This window comes from Panthera pardus, unplaced genomic scaffold (genome assembly GCF_024362965.1).
Source record: "Panthera pardus isolate Hobbes unplaced genomic scaffold, ASM2436296v1 HiC_scaffold_6, whole genome shotgun sequence".
In the NCBI taxonomy this organism is placed as follows: domain Eukaryota; kingdom Metazoa; phylum Chordata; class Mammalia; order Carnivora; family Felidae; genus Panthera; species Panthera pardus.
The window spans coordinates 61,994,898-62,008,138 of NW_026526991.1; the positions used below are offsets into that span (position 1 = coordinate 61,994,898).

General features: G+C 40.0%; 1 protein-coding gene across 1 annotated transcript in view; it reads right to left on the reverse strand.

The window, feature by feature from the left end:
* Positions 1 to 13,241, reverse strand: part of SP1 (Sp1 transcription factor) — a 38,413-nt gene that overhangs the window by 4,765 nt on the left and 20,407 nt on the right. The window contains exon 4 of the mRNA XM_053895668.1: positions 1,026 to 1,194. Coding sequence (XP_053751643.1) covers positions 1,026 to 1,194 — 169 coding nt within the window. The remainder of the gene's footprint in view (positions 1 to 1,025; positions 1,195 to 13,241) is intronic.

Below are 13,241 nucleotides of genomic sequence, written 5' to 3' on the forward strand. Positions count from 1 at the left end.
AAATAATACTGAATAAAATAGAATATTCTACTAATGAGAAAAATTTGTCAGAACTTTGCTCTGCAGGACATATTAGGTTCCATGATGGAAGAATTTTCTTTTCTTTTTTAAAAAAAATTTTTTTTAATGTTTTTATTTATTCTTGAGAGAGAAAGACAGAGTGTGAGCGGGGAGGGGCAGAGAGAGGGAGACAGTGAATCTGAAGCAGGCACCAGGCTCTGAGCTGTCAGCACAGAACCCGATGCAGGACTCGAACTCACAAGCTGTGAGATCATGACCTGAGCCGAGGTCAGAAGCTTAACCGACTGAACCATCCAGGAGCCCCTGGAAGAATTTTCTAACTGGAGTAGTATTTTTTTGTCTGTTTTGAAGGAAAAGAAGACTCAGAAAACCCTTATGACTCTCACATAGCCACTATAAAAAAATCATTACAGGGGCGCCTGGGTGGCGCAGTCGGTTAAGCGTCCGACTTCAGCCAGGTCACGATCTCGCGGTCCGTGAGTTCGAGCCCCGCGTCAGGCTCTGGGCTGATGGCTCGGAGCCTGGGGCCTGTTTCCGATTCTGTGTCTCCTTCTCTCTGTCCCTCCCCCGTTCATGCTCTGTCTCTCTCTGTCCCAAAAATAAATAAAAAACGTTGAAAAAAAAAAATTTTTTTTTTAAAAAAATCATTACAGTAGGTATGTTTCTTTTTCTTTGCAAGACTATTTTACAAGCAACTTTGTTAAAACCATCTCAAAACAGACATATGGTAACAATCATCAGACCAGTTGGCTGCATCTGATTACCTTATCTCTGGAGAAAGCAGACACCTATTAAGGCCCCAGGTCTTAGAGTAGATGAAAGGCTCAGAGCTGGAACTAAAATCCTATAATATAACCCAATCAAATGTATTGTACTCTCTATCTCTGGTCCCTCTGCAACACTGCCAAGTCTTAAATGTTAAAAAATTAACCCTCCTCTGCTTACCTCCAAATCCATTCATTTTTCTCCTTTATACCCTTAAGACACTGGCTGGGTCAACTTACCTTCCTTCACTATCTTTACAATAGGGGCAGGTGCATGCTTCACGCCGGGTCCTCCGACCAGCCTGGGGTTGGGGATCTGGGCTGTTTTCTCCTTCTTCTCCACCTGCTGTGTCATCATGTATTCCATCACCACCAGCTCCGTGGAGGCCAAGCTGAGCTCCATGATCACCTGAAATTAAGAGAGCAAAAGGGTTAAGGTGAAGTAAGGGAGGTCATCAAGTTGCAGTTATTTCAGTGACACTTTACATTTACAGCACCATTTCTTCAAAGCTTTGAAGCCACATTTACTGATATTGCCATCCATTCTTGAAATCTCAAAAACCATCATTGAAAATACAAAGAGCTAGCAAATATATAAAAACATGATCAATGTCATTTAATTTTTTAAAAATATTTTAAGTAATCTGTATACCCAATGTGGGGCTCGAACTTACAACTCTGATATAAAAAGCTGCATGCTCTAGGGGTGCCTGGGTGGCTCAGTTGGTTAAATGTCCAACTTTGGCTCAGGTCATGATCTCACAGTTTGCGGGTTCAATCCCCGCATCAGGCTCTGTGCTGAACACTTGCTCAGAGCCTGGAGTCTGCTTCAGATTCTGTGTCTCCTTCTCTCTTTGCTCCTCCTCTGCTCACGCTCTGTCTCACTCTGTCTCTCAAAAATAAATAAGTGTAAAGAAAAAGAAAAAAGAGTTGCATGCTCTATCAACTGAGCCAGCCAGGTACCCCATTCTCATTTAATTTTTAAAATGCAATTCTATGTATAGTGGACTTTTGTAATTTTTCACCTATCAGATCACAAAAAGTTAAAACTCTAATAATGCACAGAATTAGCAAGGATATGGGGAAACAGGCATTTTTATACATAGGTGATGATAAATCAGTACATTTTGAAGGCCAATTTGGCAATTTTTGTTAATATTTATTTTGAGAGAGAGAGTGCGAGTGGGGGACAGGAGCAGACGGAGAGAAAGAATCTTTCAGGGATTCTGAGCCAAAATCAAGAGTGAGTGGCTCAACCGACTGAGCCACTCAGGCACCCTCGAGCATGTGACTCTTGATCTCAAGGTGATTATTTCAAGCTCCATGTTGGGCACAGAGTTTATTTTAAAAAATAAAATGACATTAAAAAAAATTTTAAATATACATCTTCAAAGTAATTCCACTTTGAATCAACAATGTCCTATGGATATACTCCTGAGTATACAAAAATATGTGATGATTTTTTTAAGAAAGTTTATTTGAGAGCGAGACAGAGAGAGAGAGAGAGCGCGCACGCGCACTTGAGAATGAATCCCAAACACCCTCCACACTGTCAGCACAGAGCCTGACATGGGGCTCAAACTCACAAACTGAAAGATGACCTGAACTGAAATGGAGTCAGACACCTAACTGAGCCACTCAGGCACAGCGACGATAATGTTTTCTATAGCTTTGTAACAACAAAAAACTAGAAACATGAGGTCATGATCTCATGGTTCAAGTCCCATTGGGGCTCTGCACTGGCAGTGTAGAGTCTGCTTGTGATTCTCAGTCTCTCTCTCTCTGCTCCCCTGCTTGCATGTGTGTCTGCGAATGCGCGTGTGCTCTCTCTCTCTCACTCTCTAAGAAAATAAAGATTTAAAAAAAGAAACATTACAAATCTCAGTGCTTGGTTTTACTTCTGCACCTAACCTCCACTCTTTTCAGCTCATCAACATAATTTTGTTACAATGCCTAATAATAAGTTCTCCTGGTGCTTTCCTTCTCATTGCATCACTTCTAAGCATCAACCTATGGCATTAAAATAAATTGTAGTGTTCTGAGATGTTCATGATTTTGGCAGAGCTTAACAGGAAGGACTGGAGTACAAGGTTAAGAACAGGTTTTGGAGTAGGACAGATGTAGATATGTGACCGTTCTTTAGTTATCAGTTTCTCCCTCAGTAAAACTGGGATGAAACATTATCAATCTCATAAAGTTGTGAAAAATAATACATGTTTAGCACAGTATCTGTCACATAACAAACATTTAACACACTGTAGCTAATATTATTAGGAAAATATCTTGTGGGAAAACAACTGTGAGAAATCATGGAATAAGATATATACCACTATTTTATTTAATCAATTTGCCTTAAAAACTATATATGAAACTGAGGAGAAACTCCCTGTGATGGGGATGGATAATTTCTCCTCTTGAAATAAGCCCAAAAAGCTCAGCAGGTAAGACAGAATGTTAGTTAATATCACCAGTAGTTACCTACCAAAAATTACCTTCAGAAGAGATATTTATGAACCTGTAGATTCAGCTATCTACAATGGGTCTTTAGAAACAAAATAAGCAAAACCATGATCCATACAAGCAAATCATCTTTGATCTACTTTCCAAATTAATCTAACTCCATTAAAATCAGAGAAGCAATTCATTAAACCCCAAAGTTCTCTACTGTCACAATCAAGTAGAAAGAAGCAAACTTTTCTCCATTTTATTGAGACATAAGCCTAACATCCAGGACATGGCATGATTCAGTAAAAAGGGAAACAAAGAAATACTTAGATACTAGGACTCTGTAAAACCGTATCTCTAAGCCTCTATCAAATTCTTACAAAATGGACAGTCAAGGAGCGGCTGGGTGGCTCAGTCGGTTAAGCGTCCGACTTCGGCTCAGGTCGTGATCTCGCGGTGAGTTCAAGCCCAGCGTCGGGCTCTGTGTTGACAGCTCAGAGCCTGGAGCCTGCTTCGGATTCTGTGTCTCCCTCTCTCTCTGCCCCTCCCCTGCTCATGCTCTGTCTGTCTCTCAAAAATAAATAAACATTTAAAAAAAATTTTAAAGGGGCGCCTGGGTGGCTCAGTCGGTTAGGCATCCGACTTCAGCTCAGGTCATGATCTCGCGGTCCGTGGGTTCAAGCCCCGCGTCGGGCTCTGTGCTGACAGCTCAGAGCCTGGAGCCTGCTTCAGATTCTGTGTCTCCCTCTCTCTCTGACCCTCCCCCGTTCATGCTCTCTTTCTGTCTCAAAAATAAACATTAAAAAAAATTTTTTTTAAATAAAAAAATAAAAAATAAAAAAAATTTTAAAAACAAAATGGACAGTCAAAGCTAATATCCTCCTTGACCCCTGCTATGACTGCAAAGGATTTTTTTAAATATGAAACTGGAAATGGGGTTAAATGAGTTTCATTTAACTTTAAAAAGGGATGAAATACTAACAAAGCATCAGCATCAAACCAGAGTCTGTTTCCAGCCTCTTTTAATAACAGTTTTAGAAAAAGAACAGTTTTATCTTAGAATGTGGCATCAGTTAAGCAATGAAATAAATTAAAGATTTTCCTTTCCATGATGAAAATAACAAGTAAACCAAAGGCACAGTTTAATGACAGTCTTGCCCAACCCAGGGTTGCCTCTAGCATCAGTTATTGTAATAGCTGTGGCAGTTAACACACTTTTTCAGTTTCTTCAAAGGGAAGAAGTGTGCTGAAGTCATGAACTTTTAAGAAGACCACCATGACAAGTCAAATAACTTATTCTTCTCTGATAAAAGACCCAGGCAATACTAAAATAAGAAACTCCTCAATAATTTTCAAAAGGGTAGTTCCCACACCCTTCTCCATTCACCTGGTCTCTGGAATTATTTGGAGAACACGGTCTTCTTTAATTCAGTAAGTATTAACACAGTATGACTGACTTTCAAAACTATACCTATATTAAGCATACAATGAGTTTTCTGAACATGTTTCATTTTACACAATAGATTTAATCTGAAGAATCAAATCTCAGTCCAGGAAGTGTTTGTATGTTCAGCCACATTCAAGCACAATATAGGTAACACATCATCTAAGCGGTAGGAACATCCAGAATATAGCTCTAAATCAAGAAATAAAAGCATCTTTAGTAACAGAAATAGTAATTCACAATACATTGTACTTTATTTTTCAAAATAATAATAATTTTATTAATCTGGTTTCCCAGTCCAAGCAAATCAGAAAAAGGTAGAGAAGGACTGTACTTTTTAATGACACAAAAGCTGACAATTGGGAGTGATAAAATGTAAAAATTTTACATTTTTACAAAACATTTACAAAAAAATTCATATAGATGGCCTCCAAATTCATCTCTACATTGACTACTTGGTTATGCTTGAGATACAATTTAACATAAGAGAAAAAATTAATGCTTGATTCTGTCAATTACTAGTTTGCATAACAATTAGCAGCTTTCCTAGAATCCTTGCAAAGTGACGAGATGAATTTTTTCTTTTTTTTTTTTTTTTAATTTTTTTTAACGTTTATTTATTTTGAGACAGAGAGAGACAGAGTATGAACAGGGGAGGGGCATAGAGAGAGGGAGACACAGAATCTGAAACAGGCTCCGGGCTCTGAGCTGTCAGCACAGAGCCCGACGCGGGGCTCGAACTCACGGACCGTGAGATCATGACCTGAGCCGAAGTCGGACACTTAACCGACTGAGCCACCCAGGCGCCCCTTCCTTTTCTTAAAAATTCAAGTTTATTGGGGTGCCTGGCTGGCTCAGTCAAAAGAGCACGTTACTCTTGAGCTCAAGGGTCATGAGTTCGAACCTCACGTTGGGGGAGAGATTACTTAATAAACTTTAAAATAAATCAAGTTTACAACTCTGAGCACAAGATCCTGAGATCAAGAGTCAGATGCTCTACTGACTGAGCCAGCCAGGCACCCCTAATGTGAATTTATACTTTCTCTCATAACTTCTACCTTAAATTCTTTTAACTCATTTTTTAAAATGTTTATTGAGAGAGCACGCATGCGCATGAGAGGGGGATGTGCAGAGAGAGAAGGGAACAGAGGATCTGAAGCAGGTTCCTCACTGAGCACAGACTCTCATGTGGGGCTCAAACTCACCAACTGCAAGATCATGACCTGAGCCGAAGTCAGAGGCTTAACTGACTGAGCCACCCAAGGTACCCTACAGTTCATTATAGATAATAAGGTTTCACTATAGAGTTTTTGGTTTTGCTATCTTAGTTTCTGTAGCTATTATAATTTTTGTTTTGGAACTATTTTGGACTTACAGGGACACTATAAAGATAATTCAGAAAGTTCTTACACATTCTTCAATGAGCTTCCCTTAATAATCTTATATAACCAAGGTACATTTGTCAAAACTAATTAAGTGATACAATACTAGTAAATAACAATAGGCTTTATCTGGATTTCATCAGTTTTTCCACTAATGTCTTTACTCTCTTCCAGAATCCCATCCAGGATACTACACTGCATTGAGTTGCCAGGTCTCCTTAGGCTCCTCAGATCTATGTGTCTCTGCCTTTCATGACCTTGACAGTTTTTAAGAATATTGGTTGGTATTTTGTAGAATATCTCATAATTTGAATTTTTTTTTGGGGGGGGGTTCTCATTAGACTAGACTTATATGTTTTGCAGAAGAATATCATATCAGGGCAATACATTCTCATCACACCACATTAGGAGATATGCAAGCTCAACATACTGTTTTTAGAAGGGAGATTCAGGAAAATTTTAAAAAGGGGGGGGGGAGGAAGAAGGAAAAAAACAGACAACTACCACTATTTTCCCACAATTTTCAGTATGTCATATTTTGAAAGTTTTGAAATAAAGATTCAGTCTTTTAAAGTAATTACTTAGGGGGCATCTTGCTGGCTCAGTTGGGAGAGCACGCGACTCAATCTCAGGAGTTGTGAGTTCCAGTTGCACATTCAGCATAGAGATTATTTTTAAAAATAAATAGGGGCACCTGGGTGGCTCAGTTGGTTGAGCATCTGATTTGACTTCAGCTCAGGTCATGATAAGCCTGGAGCCTACTTCGGATTCTATATCTCCCTCTCTCTCTGCACCTCCCCAGCCTACACTCTCTCTCTCAAAAAATAAACATTAAAAAATTTTTAAATAAGTACCTTGTACTTAAGTGTACTTAAGTACACTTTTAAATAAGTGCCTTGGTGGCTCGCCTGGTTAAGTGTCCAACTCTTGATTTTGGCTCAGGTCATGATCTTATGGTTTGTGGGACTGAGCCTTGCACTGGGCTCTGCATTATCAGCGTGGAACCTGCTTGGGATTCTCTCTCCCCTACTCTCTGCCACTCCCCCGCTTGCATGCTCTCTTTCTCTCAAAATAAATAAACACACTTACAAAAAATTAAATACATACATACATACATAAAGTAATTATTTAAGTGGACTCCTCATTCTCTATTTGTGGTTGTTTCAGTGGTATGTGTATGCATGTGCATTAGGCTATGGGGCTCAAAAGTAGATACTACCACATGTTTCCAGTTTCCATTCACTCCTTCTTCCTGCCCAAAAGCCACCTGATTTTTTTTTCAGGTTAACACTGTGCCAGGTTAAAAATATTCCCCTTCTCGGGGTGCCTGGGTGGCTCAGTCGGTTAGGCGGCCAACTTCGGCTCAGGTCATGATCTCGCAGTCCATGAGTTCAAGCCCCGCATCGGGCTCTGTGCTGACAGCTCAGAGCCTGGAGCCTGTTTCAGATTCTGTGTCTCCCTCTCTCTGACCCTCCCCTGTTCATGCTCTGTCTCTCTCTGTCTCAAAAATAAATAAAAACGTTAAAAAAAAAAAAATATCCCCCTTCTCAGATACCCCTGCAGATGAGAAGCAGTCAAGTGACAGGGTCTTGGCCAATTAGGTGTAAAACAAAATTGCTGGGTAAGGCTTCCAGCTCTTTTTTTTTTTAAGTTTATCCATGTATTTTGAGAGAGAGAGAGCGTGCGTACAAGAGGGGCAGAGAAAGAGGGAGAGAGAGAATCCCAAGCAGGCTCCACGTTATCAGAGCAGAGTCTGACATAGGGCTTGATCTCAACCATGAACCATGAGATCATGACCTCAGCTGAAATCAAGAGTTGGATACTTAAATGACTGAGCCATCCACGCCATCCCAGGAAAGCTCTTTAAATGGGAACAACTAAGCTTGTTTCCTCCTTTATCAAGCTTCACTTTTTCCTCCTTTATCCTGTCTGGAAAGAAGTGACAATGCCCAAAGCTAGTGCAGCTGCCTTACAAGCATGGCAACTGTCTCACATTCAGGCAAAAGTAAACATGACCAGGGTTCCCTGAGTTGCTGCAAGAACTTTGGACTCACCCTTCAGACTTCATGTTACATAAAAATAAGCCCCTACCTAGTTAAGTCATAATAGGTTTCCTGGTATATCCAGCTAAATATACGTTCCCTAACTATAAAAAAAAAAAAAAAAAAGAAAAAGAAAAAAAAAAGAAATTATGTATGTATATAATATATATAATAATATATATGTTTTTTTTCTTTTTTTTAAGTAAGTCATAACTCTGCTGGGCCCATTAATTTTTCTTGACTATATGGTCTACACTTCAGTATGTCCTACAAGTATTTTGTGTCACTATTTTTTGTGTCAAATTGGTAAGAGCCTTTATTTTATTTTTTTTTTGTCCAGCTCCCAGAACTGTAAGTGGGTACACATCTAACAAAAAATTCTAATTAATTTATATTAAATTAGACCACACAAGAATAGAGAACAGACACCAGAAACTTACTTCCTCCTGAGACAGAACATAAGCCCTTGCTAATTCATTAGTAACTTGTGCTCGATACAAATCCATATACCTTGCTTCTAAACTCATTTTTTCCATGGGCACCTGGATGACTTAGTGACTTAAACATCAAACTCTTGATTTCGGCTCAAGTCATGATCCCAGAATCAAGGGATCAAGCTTGGGCTCTGCACTGAGCATGGAGCTTGTTTGGGATTCTCTCACTCTTTCCCCCTGCCCCTCTCCCCAGCTCAAAAAGGAAAAAAAAAGTTTGAAATTCATTTTTTCCACATTAATTCTTTCCTGATTATAGAATTACTACAACATATTATTCTCTCTCTCTCTCTCTCTCTCTCTCTCTCTCTCTCTTTCACACACACACACACACACACACACACACACACACACACACACACACACAATTTACAGACTTTACTATATATGAACTTCCTTTAGGGCTTATCCCTATAGTACCCTATGCCATGTGGACTCCCTAAGAATAGACTATAGAAATGTTTATCAATTATTTACTGTCTATTGTTCCAAGTACTATACTAAGCTCTGGGGATTCAAACAAATAGTTCTCGCTGTGAAGAGCTTGTAGTTCTCTAGAGAAGAGAGAAACCGATAATTTCAAAATAGTAACATAAATGTTATAGTAAAAGCCATTCCAAGGATGTTCTGGTATTGAAAAGGGTAAATTCCCCATTCTGGAACTTCAGAGAAGGCTTACTTCCCAGAGGAGCTGATATTTGGGCCAAACTCTAAAGAATGCATAGGAGTTAGCCAGGTGAAAAATGTTGGCAAGGGAGGGGTTCCCAAGTAGAGGGAACATTACGAGTAGAGTGAAGGAATGAAGAGGAGTGGAATATGGTGTAGAATGATGGCTGAGTAAAGGGAGAAGACGGATATAGAGAGATGAACTTCAAAATAGATGATATCATCAGATCCAAGACAGATATTCAAATGACTGAGGTTTTGAAAAGTTATGGTAGAGAGAGCATGGGGAGGTAAGCACTTTCATACAACTCCCAGCAGCATGAGTGCACAAAAGGATTTAGCAGGGAATCAGCATGGTGTGTGTACATAGGGCATTATGGCCCAATGTACATCAAGTTTTTAAAATCTGACTAATCTTTATTTTTTTTTTTAATGTTTATTTATTTTTGAGAGAGACAGACAGAGTGGGAGCGGGGGAGGGGCAGAGAGGGGAGACACAGAATCTGACGCAGGCTCCAGACTCTGAACTGTCAGGAGAGAGCCTGATGCAGGGCGTGAACCCAAAAACCGTGAGATCATGACCTGAACTGAAGTCGGACACTTAACCAGCTGAGCTACCCAGGTGCCCTGTTACCTTTTTTTAATGTTTATTTATTTTTGAGAGAGAGAGAGAGAGAGAGAGCAGGGGAGGGGCAGAGAGAGAGGGAGACACAGAATCCAAAGCATGTTCCAGGCTCTGAGCTGTCAGCGCAGAGTCCGACATGGGGCTCGAACTCACGAGCAGTGAGATCATGACCTGAGCTGAAGTTGGATGCTTGAATGAACCACCCAGGTGCCCCTGACTTATTTTTTAACCCAGTAAGTATAAGTCTAGGAATAAGGACACATGCCAGATATTGTATTAAGCTCTGGAGATAGTCAGATATAATCCTGGCCATTATAAAGCTTCTATCTTACTGGGAAGATATAAAATAAAATCAACTATAATATCTGCCCTATAATTTATAAAATAAAGTACTAATAAAATGCTCTGATATAAGTATCATAAGAATTGGGAGGGGGAGTATTAGAAGAAAAAAAAGTGAAATATTATGGGCTATCCCATTAGATAATTGTGGAAGATAATAAATGTCTAAAGTAGGGCTGTGGTTCCAATGAAGAGAAAGGCACAGATAATATTTAGGAGTGGGGTGCCTTGGGTGGCTCAGTCAGTTGAGCGTCTGACTTCGGCTCAGGTCATGATCTCCCAGTCTGTGGGTTCGAGCCTCGCGTCCAGCTCTGTGTTGACAGCTCGGAGCCTGGAGCCTGGAGCCTGGAGCCTGGAGCCTGGAGCCTGCTTCGGGTTCTGTGTCTCCCTCTCTCTCTGCCCCTCTCCCACTCATGCTGCGTCTCTCCCTCTCTCAAAAATAAACATTAAGGGGCGCCTGGGTGGCTCAGTCGGTTAAGCATCCGACTTCGGCTCAGGTCATGATCTCATAGTTCGTGAGTTCGAGCCCCGCGTCGGGCTCTGTGCTGACAGCTCAGAGCCTGGGGCCTGCTTCACATTCTGTGTCTCCCTCTCTCTCTGCCCCTTCCCTGCTCATGCTGTGTCTCTCTCTGTCTCAAAAATAAATTAACATTAAAATAAATAAATAAATAAAATAAATAAATAAATAAATAAATAAACATTAAGATGGGATGCCTGGATGGCTCAGTTGGTTGAGCGTCCGACCTTGGCCTAGATCATGATCTCGCTGTTTCAGAGTTTGAGCCCCATGTCAGGCTCTGTGCTGACAGCTCAGAGCCTGGAGCCTGTTTCAGATTCTGTATCTCCCTCTCTCTCTCTCTGCCACTCCCCGACTCATGCTCTGTCTCTCTCTCTCTCAAAAGTAAACATAAAAAAAAAAAAATAAACATAAAAAAAAATTTTTTTAAATAAATATTTAGGAGTAAAAACAGTCAGGATTTAACAGCTCAGTACAGGGAACTTCAAAGTTTCTGGGAGATAAATGAAACAGCAAGACTGCACGGGATATGAACAAAAGAGAGGCAATAAATACAGTAGTGTCCCCTTATCTGCAGATTCTCTTTCTACAGTTTCAGTTACCCACAGTCAATCACAGTTGGAGGCCGATGATCCTCCTGACATTATTGTGAGAAGGTCAACTACAGCCTAACCCTATGTCACAATGCCTACATCATTCACTCCATCCAAGATGGATTCACTACGTCCAAGATGACGTAAACATTTTGTCATCTTACAGCATCACAGAAAAGGTGAGTAAAGTACAATAATACATATATATTCTTTACAATAAGATATTTTGAGAGAGGAACCACATTCACATAACTTTTATTATGATATATTGTTGTAACTGCTATTTTATTATTAGTTGTTAACCACTTATAGTGCCTAATTTATAAACTAAACTTTATCATAGATATGCACATATAGGAAAAAACATAGAATATATAAGATTCAGTACTATCCACAGTTTCATACATCAACTAGAGGATGATAGTATCCCCAGCAGATAAGGTAAGGCTGTTGTATTTTTAAGAACTTTAAAACACACAAAGGAACTCATTAAAACTGGGGCGCCTGAGCGGCTCTCAGTTAAGTATCCAACTTCAGTTCAGGTCATGATCTCACAGTTCATGAGTTTGAGCTCTGCATCGGGCTCTCTGCTATCAACACAGATCCTGCTTCAGGTCTTCTGTCCCCCTCTCACTCTGTGCCCCTCCCCAACTCACACACACACTCAAAAATAAACAAACATTAAAAATGAATATTTAAAAAAATTTGAGGGGCATTTGGATGGCTAAGTTGGTTAAGCATCTAACTTCAGCGCAGGTCATGATCTCACAATTCATGAGTTCGAGCCCCACTGACAGCAGAGAGCCCACTTCAGGTCTCCCTCTCTCTCTCTGCCACTCCCCCACTTGCATGCATGTGTGCGCGCTACGGCACATGTACGCTCTCTCTCAAAAATAATAAAAGCACACTAAAAAAAATTTAGAATCTAATCCAGTAGCTCCACTCCTAAGTATGTAACAAAAAGAAATAAAAACATATGTCCATAGAAAAACTTGTACACAAATGTTCATTAACAGCATTATTCATAATGTCAAAAAGCAAAAACAACCCAACTGTGTCAATTTGATGAATGGATAAACAAAATGTGTTATATCCACACAATGAAATACTACTTGGCAATAAAAAACAATGAAATACTGATACATACTACAACATAGATGAACCTTGCAAACATTATGCTAACGAGAGAAGTCAGTCCCAAAATACTACATATTACATATTGCATGATTCCATTTATATGAAATGTCCAGAACTGGCAAATCCATAGAGCCTGCAAGTAGTGGTTGACTTGGACTGGCAATGACAAGTGAGAACAGAGAAGGACAGCTAATGAACCACATGGTATTTCTTTTTAGGGTGATGAAAATGTTCTCAAATAGATTCTGGTGGTAGTTGCACAACTGGGTGAATATACTAAAATCTACTGAAATGTACACTAAAAATTTTTTTTAATTAAAAAAAATTAAAAAAAAATTTTTTAATAAAAAAAAATTAAATGTTTATTTTTGAGAGGGAGACATAGCATGAGTGGGAGAGGGGCAAAGACAGGGAGACACAGAATCTGACGCAGGCTCCAGGCTCTGACAGGGCTAGAACTCACTAACCGTCAGATCATGACCTGAGCCAAAGTTGGACGTGTAACCAACTGAGCCACCCAGCTGCCCCCTGAACTGTACATTTTAAATGGGTGAATTATATGGTATAGGAGCTATAGCTCAGTTTAGATGCTTTAAAGAAGAGTCACCTAGGTGGCTCAGTTGGTTAAGTGTCTGACTGTGGATTTCGGCTCCGGTCATGATCTCTTAGGTTCGTGAGTTCAAGCACCCATGTCGGACTCTGCGCTGGCAGTGCGGAACCTGCTTGAGATTTTCTCTCTCTCCTTCTCTCTCTGCCCCTCCTGTGCTCATGC